The 11,452-nt window shown below is 38.4% G+C and overlaps 1 protein-coding gene across 1 annotated transcript; it reads left to right on the forward strand.

Moving 5' to 3' along the window:
• Positions 1–1,853: 1,853 nt before the first annotated feature.
• LOC141597325 (uncharacterized) lies at positions 1,854–5,575 on the forward strand. Its single transcript, XM_074417778.1, has 3 exons — positions 1,854–2,331; positions 4,740–4,807; positions 5,089–5,575. Exons 1-3 carry the CDS (start codon positions 1,912–1,914, stop codon positions 5,519–5,521), a joined length of 921 nt encoding a protein of 306 aa, XP_074273879.1. The 5' UTR covers positions 1,854–1,911; the 3' UTR covers positions 5,522–5,575.
• The last annotated feature ends 5,877 nt before the right edge of the window (positions 5,576–11,452 follow it).

Raw genomic sequence — 11,452 nt, forward strand, 5'->3', positions numbered from 1 at the left:
TCCTCGGATTTCTCGGGATTCTTTGAGTTCTCACAAATCAAAGAGTAAGAATAGTAAGCAACGGGGGCAATTATGAATGAACATGCAAATACACTTACTCTTGGCGAAAACCCAGTGTTCAAACAGGTAGTCGGCACGAATGGGAAGAGATTCAAGCTTGACATAGAAGAAATCCTCGTACCACCCATCGTCTTTCCCTTTTGCCGCCGAGAGGAGGAAGTTCTCGGTCCTCTCCACAGACCTAAAAGTATATTGGCCGTGCCCCAGTGATCGGCACTCGAACCTATGGGCCAGATCCGATAAACCAATATCGGCGCCCATGCTATTGTTCAGAGCAACGGTGGACAGGAGGATCCTCCACGCATAAGGAGCGATTTGGGCCATAGGGAGAGAGTTCAGGCGGATGAACTCTTGGATCATCGGGGGGAAGGGAAATTTGAGACCAAGGACAAAGGGGTAGGTGTACAAGCAGATCCACCCCGAACGAAAGGCGTCTGCTTTCTGACCAGGTTTGGGGATGTGGATCACCACATCGTCACCCAGCCCCAGCAGAGCTTTGATCCTGGGTATATCCTCCTGGGTAAGGTGGGAGTCGCCGGAGTGTGGTCTTTTGAGGACTCCCTGTGTGGGGAAGTCGTCGTTTTCAAGGTCGATGGTGGTGGAGGAAGATGAAGTTAAGCGAGTCTTAGCCATAATAAACGAGGAGGGAGAAATGGAAGTACCTGAGAGGACGGATGAAGGCGGCGCTGGCAATGAAAGGGTGTTGACGAAGAAGGAATTTGGGGAGACGGAAGTTTGAAAGGTTTGAGGAAATGAAATGATGATGAAAGAGAGAATGGTGGGCGGATGAGATTAAATAGGAAAGGGTAGTTGGGGTTTTGAAAATGTGAATTGAAATGGAGTATGCGAGAAGTCACTCAACGATACACTGCAATTTCCCGCTCAAATAATTAGGGTTGCACTTTTCGCAGAAAATTGGGGGCAAACTGTTAGGCCCAAAATATGGATATGGGCTGACTTGGGGCAACAGACCTGGGAGCGCCACGGGATGCAGGATATCAGGGAGCCAGGGTGCCAGCATCAGCAAGTAGCGCAGGAAGTGGGCTTTGATCCACACGGACGAAGCTTGTGAAAGTCCAATGACTTGCGAGATCCGAAGAAAGGAGAGACCTACCCATTGTTGAATTAGGAATAACTTGGAGGAAAAGCAAGAAACCCTAACCCGACGAGCTCTCCTATATAAAGATTTTCGATGCAGAGAAGAAGGATCATCAGAATATACGAGAATTACACCTTAGCATTCATAGCAAGTATACGAACTGTATTTCCTCTCGAATTATAGTGAAAATATTGGTGGGATTCCGTCTCCCCCCGCGGTTGTTTCCCACATCGGGTTTTCCGCGTCACCAAAATTGCTTGTGTTCTTTATTTACATCGCACATACAAACCAACATACAACATACAATCAATTCACAACGTTGACCTAACGCTAAGACCACTTTAACCCTAAATTGGTAGAAATTTACCAAAACACATGTGGTCTGATCCAGTCTTTTTCCGAGTTAAGACCGAACCAGACCTGAGATCGGACACATCATATTTGAGAATCCGAAAACGACATGACCGGTATAAGTTATGTCCGGGTTGGCCCCTTGCCCAGTCTAGACTACTTTTTGTACGGCCTTTCATTTTCCTTTATATATAGGGGGCGTTTTACAAAAATAATCAAATAATGCAACCCCTATTATAGGAATGAACGACCTGTTATACGTAGGAATATTATACGTACTGTATGAGACTATGAGGTGTTACTATAAATAAAAAAACAGGCATCCTAATTCACTCGTTCATCGGTTTACATTTGATCATTACAATAATTTACAGAATTTTATTGTTCAAACATTAAGAAAAATGACAATAAGTAAAATATTTGGTCGCGAAATTCTTGTTACCGCATCCAAGCTTCTAACACACCAAAAAAACTCACATGTAAACCTCAAATTCAACACCACATTGACAAACAAATGCTATTCCACAAGCTCTGATGTTCCCAGCTACAAATTCTCAAGGCTCGAACACGAGCCATCAAAACTCGATACTACGGGTGATCGAATGTACTCTTCTGCGGGACTCCTGAGAGAAGCAATGCCAAAGCATATAGCAATATGCTTGGATGGGAACAGAACATGGTGTAGAGCTCGTGGACGTGATCCTGATTACACTATCTTTTTTGATAAAAATATGCTTTTGATTGATCTCTGTCTTAAATGGGGAGTTCCCAAAGTTTCAAGCTTAATTTGGGGAATTGGTAACTTCACAAAACGTGGCCAGGTAACTGCATGCTTACCATCTTTTCTCGTGTAACTTTTTTTTTTTATATATATATATATATAACTTCTCGTTATACTTTATCCGTTCAAGTCATTTTTATACGTGCGTTTTATTTATATATGTATGAGAGATTTTTAACAAATACTCCCTCCTATTCTAAATAAGAGCATCCACAATGGTAAGCTAGTTGCTACTAGCTTACCTTTGCCACATCAACTTTTTAAGCCACAACAATTTCAAGCTATAATTTGCTCCAATGGTTAAGCTAATTTACTAGTAGTTTAATTGAACCCACTTAACACCCTCTATTTTTCTATTGGTTACATTCTTCTTGTAGGACCATTTGAGCTACTAGCTCTATGGAGCTACTAGCTCAATTTAAGCTAGTTTATGTAGAGTGCTCCAATGGTTAAGCAAGTAGCTTGAAATCTTTTTTATTTGCAAGCAAGTCCTTTTAGGTAACCATTGGAGATGCTCTAATTGTCCCATTTGCCATATTTGGGCATGGTTTTTTACTTTCCTACCCTTAACTCTTTTCTTTATTTACTACCCCAACCACACATAACCCATCATATTCAATACTTTTCATTATTTAACTCATATACTCTTACCCCTATACAATAATTTTCATTATTTTAACTATATTCCTTAATTTTCGTGTCATTGTCCAAATGGGACACTTATTCGGAATAGGAGGGAGTATATATTTAAAAATAACTTGAAAAGAGGTGGTAATTCATGTCCTAATACACCTCAGCCAATGACCTAATCGTAATCTTCCTTGAATTTTACTTTGTAGTTGTTGTGAGTTTCACTTTTACCATTAATTATGATGCAAGTAAGATAGCATGGTACATAATTACATATATGCAATAATTTTTCGATCTAGATTGTCATATTAATCATTTAACTCTAATTTGAGATCGCTAAACAAATTACTGAAAAGAGAGAATGGAAAACAAGCTCAAAGCAAGGCTTATCCTTACCAAATCACATTTAAGATACAAAATTTTTAAGCTACTATTATATCTAATGGTTTAGCTTAATTTTTCACTAGTTAGGTTGGATCCACATTTTAAGATACTAACTTTTTATTAGTTGTATCTTTATGATAGGCCCATTTAAGCAATCTTAAACAAAGCTAGCCTATATGGACAAGTCCATTTGGCCACTAGCTTGCATTTTTTAAAAATTACAAGCAAGTCCTTATGACAGGCAAATCATTTGACTTGCTCTCACAATGAGTGTAGCCCAACATTTCTTCAAGGAGAATCGTTTTGTTTATGTAATATTCCCTCCGATCCACACCAAAGGTAACACTTACCTAAAACGGATGATCCACACCAAAGGTAACATACCTTATTTGGCCCACAACATTACCAAATTGTCCTTATACCCATTTCATATTTACACAAAATGCCATTATATACCCCACATATCATCCCACACTTAAATCCATAATTACATGTCCCACCTATTTTTCCCCTCTTTACCCTTACTTTTTCCACCTTTTCTTAAATACTCCAATACCTTTGGTATGGATCGGAGGGAGTATGAAATAGGAGTATTATTTTAACGATATACCGTGTAGCGATATTACTAATAAAACAGTCAACATTTTGTGAATACTTGTGATATGAAAAATGGAGTATTTAAGAAAAAGGTGGAAAAAAAAAAAGAGTAAAGGCTAAAGAGAGAAAAAATAGGTGAGTTATGTAATTGTGCGTTTAATTGTGTGATGGTATGTGCCATGGAGGATATGTTATGACATTTTGTGTAAATATGAAATGGGTATAAGCATTGTTGTCAGAATCCCGATTCGATCCTATGATTCTACGATTTTACGATCCAAAAACGTTTGACCGATCCCAGATCCTACGATTCTATTATGATTGTAGAATCTTACGATTCTATCAATTTGACATTTTCTAGAGGTAGGATCATAATACGATTCTACGATCTTACGATCCGAATCCATAGTAACCATATTAAAATATTTTTATATAACTATATCGTAAAATCCTAATTTCATGTAATTTGCAGAAACAATTCATGAAATGATACTAAAACTCATTTTATATCAATATTTTGTGTATAAATAAGTGTTTTAATCTTCAATTATATATTTTTACCAAATAAAAAACTATATTTAGTGAATTTGTAGAATCTTACGATTCTACGATCCGATTTTGCCGATTCGATTTTACCCTCCCAATCGATTCAAAGTAGAATCCCGATCCTAACAACATTGGGTATAAGAACAATTTGGTAATGTTGTAGGCCAAATAAGGTATGTTACTTTTGGTATGGATTGTCCGTTTAAGGTAAATGTTACCTTTAGTGTAAATAGGAGAGATTATTATATAAGTGCATCTGACTGTAAATTTTGTTTTTCATTTTAATTGCAGCAAGCCAACGACTTCTTCTTTGGGCAATTTACAAAGTTTATCGAGGACAACCTCGAATATTTTAAGAGGTAGTACTATGCGTCTATGCATAACGTGTCCATCGATAGGGCCTTTTAACTTTATTTTATTTTAAGAAAAATTAATACTCATTCCATAATTCTTTATACGGAGTATGTCGTTTTAGACAGATGAAAAATTTACTACTTATACGTTGTTTTATATTTTCTTATGTACTACTCATTAATTATGGTTCTAGAATGACATAGAAAACCGTCTTATATTAAGACGTGTATTCCCATAACATTTACGTAATGAATGGATGATCAAACTATAATTGTGGCAACAACAGGAACGGAATAAAAGTAATACCGATGGGAGAAACATCAATGCTTTCAAAATCAATACAAGAGACAATTAAACAAGTTGAAGAGACAACGAAAATGAATACAAAGCTAGAACTATCATTAGCCATATGTTATACAGGACAAAAGGACATAACAAATGCAACAAGGAAAATATGTGAGAAGGTGAAACAAGGTATAATTCAACCTAGTGAAGTTACAGAGGATACGATTGAGAAAGAGCTTTCATATTCGTCTTCGTTGTTGCCGGACTTGTTTATCCGAACCGGAGGTGAACTTCGCGTTGGGGCGTTGTTGACTTGGCAGGTCTCCCACACTGAGCTCTACTTCACCGATACATTGGCCCCTGAGTTTTGTGAAGGTATTTTCGTCGATGCATTGCGCTCTTATCAGCAGCGGAATAGGAAATTTGGCAAGTGACATACCAAAATCACGAGTCACTCACCTCTCTGCAGTACTTGTTATAATTTGTGATTTATTAAGTCAAGTTTTCTGCGGAGTTTGCAATAGAACAGACACACGGGTCATTCGGTTCAGTGTCTAATTAGGTTAAATTGAATTTATGTTGATTGGATATCACTTATCATCGAGGTCAGTATTTAAAGAAAATTTATATGTATGTATCTTCTACTTTCAGAGTTTTTCTTTTTTCTTTTGTTTGAAAACACCAAAGTGTGTATTCATTCATTTAGTGAAGATCTTATGAACAACATTCCTAATGTTTTGAGGTAGAGACGTCGACCAAGATCTTTTACTTACATACCATGGACTACCATGACCTAATTCATGTGCAACTCCATTAGTGTTCCTGTTTATGTGAAAACAAACACAATATTTTAAGGTATTCCGATGGTCGTAACTATTCTCCTGCTCTCATTGTGTTCTACCCTAAATTGAAAGGGTCTGAGCATTAGATGCTTGATGTAATAAATAACGCTAAATTACTTTGCGTCGAGGGAGAAGGATATCAATCAATACTATATATATATATATATATATATATATATATATATATATATATATATAGGCGGGATCCGGTGAGTCCACCTAAATATTTGAGTCCATGACTCCATCCACAATATCATGCGTAAGGCAAAAGAATATCACACTAGAAATTGACAGAAAAAAAGGCGCTTAAACTTCTAAAAGAAGAAAAACCGTTCATTTTTTTAAAAACTGTTTCTCTCTCTAAAAATCACACAAAAACAAATACTCCCTAAAAAATCTCACTGAAAATCCGCAAAAACCTAAAGATTCAAAGACGATATCAACTGAATTTCAACAATATAGATTCAGTCGTTCAATCCTTTGCATAATATCAGTTGAATTTCAAAATTAGGTTGAAGAATCGTCGAGGTACGCTTTAATCACTTTCTATTACATTTTTGCGATTTTTGTTCATCTTTTGCAGTTTTAATTTGATTATACATATTGATTTTATTCTTAATTACTGTAATCAAGTTCAAATATATGATAAAAATAGCATTTAAGCACTAATTTTCGACTTGTTAATGAGTTTAAACGCTTACTTTCAAGTTGTTGTTGTAAATTTATACAATGTCTTAGTTGTTAATGAGTTTAAACAATATTTTGTTGATAACATGGATACATTGAACAAAAAACTATGATCGATTGTAGTTGTAGATGTTTATTAGTTATTTTGTTTGTTTCAATCGCGAAAAATAGGGTTAGCTATTGTTCAATGTGAAATTTAGTGTTAACTAGTAAATTTCGACTTGTTAATGAGGAATGTCTTGTTTTCTGTTGATATAAGTGTGATACTACTAAGAGTAGATAGTGATACTATTTAAATTTGATAGTTTAGGTCAATTGAGAAACATTTCTTTAACCAGTGATATTGTTAAGTATAAGGTGTGACACTGTTAAGGATAGGTTGTGATACTATACTGTAACGTGATACTGTTGTTTATATGATCTAATACTATTAAGCACATAATGTGATACTATTAAAATTTTAAATGCAGATAGTTACTAGCAAGAAAATGGAACTGGCAGTTACAGATGAACCTAACACAACCATTGGGGAAAAGAGGCCAATAGCAGCAATTGATAATGTTGAAGAAACAACATTAAAGAAGTATAAACGTAGGAAAACAAAGAATAACAAAGAACACAATACTATGGAGCTGGTGGAACAAAACACCAACAAAGAAGTCGCAATTGAAGAAGTTGAGCAGCCTAAGGTACACAAAAAGAAGGGAACAGAATTTCGGACTAAGTGCAGGCCAAAAAAGTTGGTTGAGTTGGTTAAGAACTTAAATGAAGAACAACAGAAGGCTGTAAGGGATATTGGATTTGGAGGTTTGTTGGAGTTAAAGGTAACTCAACTACCACATGGAATCCTGAATCGGGTCTTGAAAGCATATGACTGTTCTAGCAATATGTTTAGAACAAAAAAGTTGGATTTTCTACTGTCAAAGCATGATGTCCATGACATGTTTCTACTTCCTAGGACAGGTGATATAGTAACCACCGCAAAAAGGGGAAATACTACTACACTGACCGACACCAAAATGAAAAATGATTGGAGGCTGAAGTTTGGTGTGAAAGGTATCTCTGCTCCAATTAATGTGAAGGATGTGCATGATAGATTGATAGCGTGTACTGAGGTTGGTGATGAGTTTAAGAGAATGTTTGTTCTATATAGCATGTCCATTTTCCTAGCGCCCAATACGAATAAAACCCTAGATTTAAAACTTGTTAAGTCTGTTGCGGATGTGACTAAAATTAGAGACTATGATTGGTGTGATTATGTCTTTGAAAAGATGACTGCTAGTATTAAGGGATGGATAGAAAAAAAGAAGTCAAATATCACCGGTTGCCTACTAGTGATTATGCTAGCCTACTTTCATAGGTTCAATTTTAAGGGTAAGGCTATGAAATACACTCTACTGCTAATCCGATATTGGGATGATCTGACTCTAACATCAAGAGTTGAAGATGAGAAGAAAACAACAATATTGGGGAATGCACCAATTTCGAAAATTGAGTACCCAATCTGTTTATCACAACCAGGTCAGGAGAAAATACAACATTTCTATGTATATTTATCATTAAGTACTCAAGCTGTTACAATATGTTTCTTTGAATCTTTGATAGAGATAAAATTTCAGTGGCTAACAAGAGATGATAAATTTTTCAGAAGAACCGGAGATGAGACTTACACAAACCTCTGAGAAAGATGATGATGAAGCTGAACCTGAAGCAAAAGAGGGCTACATCATGATTAAGCTGCCTAAAAGAGTTGAAACTGATAAAGAAATCAAAGCAAGAGCAATGGATGTAAGTACTAATGTCTTTTTGTTGTCCTTACAGTTACATTTATTGCTTTTCTTCTTACTTTAATATTGTTTTGTACACATTGTGATACTTTTGTGTACCCAAGTTGATATTGTTTTACCATTATTTAAAAACTGCCAGGGAGAATAAATTTTGTTAATAATAATGATATTTTATCAAACTGTGATATTGTTTATTACGAACCGTGATATTTATGCTGGCTATTTGTGATATTGTTTCATAATAGCAACCAATTGTAATGCTTCTGATATTGATTCACAGTAAGACAAATAGAGTGATATTGTGTCACATGAAGTGTGATATTGTAAAACAATATCACACAAATAGGTAACGTCTACAAGCAAGTGTAATGTTGTGATATTATTAAAGAATAATGGTGATATTTTTTCAGTAAATTATGATATTGCTGTGATTAAATATTTAATACTCTTGTTATTGTTTGGTATTGCCTTATTTTGTCATTAGGTAATAGTGTATGTATGTTTAATATTTTTATTATGTCATTTGGCAGAGTGCTCATGAAACTTATCTGCTGATATAAGACCCTTTTACACCATTTCCCCCCTCTATTTTCATGCTTTCCGACTCCATTTGAGTCGGTTTTGTTCGTCCTTTCCCGCATTTCGTGTCCCGTTTCCCTTTACTATGACACTGTGGCCTCCTTGCAGGAATTGAGGTGGGAACGGGAGAAATGAGGTGAAGAAGACGGGTTGACTAAACTACGCATGGAAGAAGAAGGAAATGAGGCTGAGAGGGATTCCCAGCCGGTAGGCCGGCAGCCGGTCAGCCGGCTGGGAACGCCAAATGTATACAATCCAAGGCAAAATCAACCAAAGGGGATTCCCAGCCGGTGGCCCGGCGGCCGGTCAGGAGACCGGCTGGGAGATCGCTGATGCTCAATTTTACACGAAAAACACCCAATTTTCCTCATTTTCTTTCGACATTCCTCACCTTAACTCTCCCTCTAACCCTAACCCCTCTCCTCCAAACTCACCAACAACCTCTTCCCACCACCTCCCTACCACCAACAACCACCACAACAACCTTCCTAACCCACACCCTCTACAAAAACAACAATATGGCCCCAAAGAAAAGAGTGAGAAAAGGAGATTTGACCCTCCAACAAGCGGAGATGGTGGCGGCGGCGGCGAACGACATGAGTTCCGACCCCGACTCCCGGACATCCAATTTGTATCCATCACCATGAAAGGTTAATTCGTTTTATTCAAGAAACGCCCCCTCACCCCGACCCGATTCATTGATAGACAATCCATGCGGGAGTTAAGGCTAGACCAAGTTACTCTTGAATTGTTTGATGGGGTAGGAATGAAAATGATATATGGGATTCATGAGAAAACTTATTCCCGACTCACATGGGAGTTTTTGAGCTCCCTTCGTATTGATAAGCATCGCCAAACCCAAAAGGTAGCCTTCTTGCATTTCCGTCTGATGAACAAGGATTACTCCTTGACCCTACCTACCTTTGCCTCTCATTTTGGGCTTGACACAAGCCCTCCACAAAAGGCACCCGAGACCTTTGACCATGGGGCCTTATGGAAGGCAATTACGGGTTTAGACGATCTCCCGGGGGTCAAGAGAGCCGCTAACACTGTCCATAATGCGGCTATTCGGGTTTGGCACCGATTTATGGGGTGGACTGTTTTTGGCCGTGAGAAGAATCACAACTTCCGAACGGAGGAGTTGGAAATTCTCGGCTCGTATCTTTGTTCCAACCCCACTACCTTCAAAATTGACATTGCTCACCACTTGACCCTTACCTTGCATCGCTTTAGCAACTCTCCGGGCCAAACGACGTCAATTGTCGTGGGTGGACTCATCACCCATTTGGCAAAACGGCTCAATCGGAGGGTCAACTTGAGTGGTATGAGATACATCATTGGGGATGCAATGCTTTTCAAGAACTACATCCACCACAACCTAAATTGGTTGAAGACTAACCCGAATGATGGCCTTGACTATTGGCAAATACGGGTTAATGGTATTGACAGAAATTCTATCCCCCTTCCTAACCCCGAGAAGATGAAAGTGGTGCCTAATTCACCACATTATTTGCTTGAAATGTGCACTCACTCTCCGTATTTATCTTAGTTGAGTGCGCTAATACTCGATCGGCTTAGTTAGTAGCGTTGTTGAGTGATTCTTATAATGTGCACTCACTCTCCGTATTTATCTTAGTTGTACATTGGTTGAGGACTTACTCGGGGACGAGTAAGGTTCAAGTGTGGGGAGGTTTGATATAGGACCCTTGTACACCATTTTCCCCCTCTATTTTCATGCTTTTCGACTCCATTTGAGTCGGTTTTGTTCGTCCTTTCCCGCATTTTGTGTCCCGTTTCCCTTTACTATGACACTGTGGCCTCCTTGCAGGAATTGAGGCGGGAACGGGAGAAATGAGGTGAAGAAGACGGGTTGACTAAACTACGCATGGAAGAAGAAGGAAATGATGCTGAGAGGGATTCCCAGCCGGTAGGCCGGCAGCCGGTCAGCCGGCTGGGAACGCCAAATGTATACAATCCAAGGCAAAATCAACCAAAGGGGATTCCCAGCCGGTGGCCCGGCGGCCGGCCAGCCGGCTGGGAGAACAATGAGCTAAGGAATTAAGGAAGTTACAGGAACTTCCCAACCGGTCATAAGGCCGGCAGCCGGCTAGCCGGCTGGGAGTTCCCCCAAAGCCCAGAAGTCAAGATTCAAGTCAAACGTGCCCCCAGCTGGTCAGTGACCGGCAGCCGGTTGACCGGCCAAGGACACCTGATGACTTCCAAAATTAAATTCAACTTCCAGGAACCTCCCAGCCGGTCATAGGCCCGGCAGCTGGTTGACCGGGAGCGCAAACTCGTGTTTCAAGCCCATTTACAAATCCTACCCTAATCTTGGTGCAAACTATATATACCCCGTCCCTTAACCATTTGTACACACACTCCCAGATCTGAAATTATTTCCTTTTCCAAGTTTCAACTTTGTTAATTACTTTGTTAAAATTCCTTAATTAGACAAGTTCTTCAATTATTT

This window comes from Silene latifolia, chromosome 1, assembly GCF_048544455.1.
Source record: "Silene latifolia isolate original U9 population chromosome 1, ASM4854445v1, whole genome shotgun sequence".
NCBI classification, from domain to species: domain Eukaryota; kingdom Viridiplantae; phylum Streptophyta; class Magnoliopsida; order Caryophyllales; family Caryophyllaceae; genus Silene; species Silene latifolia.

Coding starts and splice junctions, on each gene's coding strand:
- LOC141597325 (XM_074417778.1), top strand. CDS start 1,912: ATGACAATAAGTAAAATATTTGGTCGCGAAATTCTTGTTACCGCATCC. Junction 2,332..4,739: donor ACTTCACAAAACGTGGCCAG/GTAACTGCATGC, acceptor TTTTAATTGCAG/CAAGCCAACGACTTCTTCTT. Junction 4,808..5,088: donor AACCTCGAATATTTTAAGAG/GTAGTACTATGC, acceptor TGGCAACAACAG/GAACGGAATAAAAGTAATAC.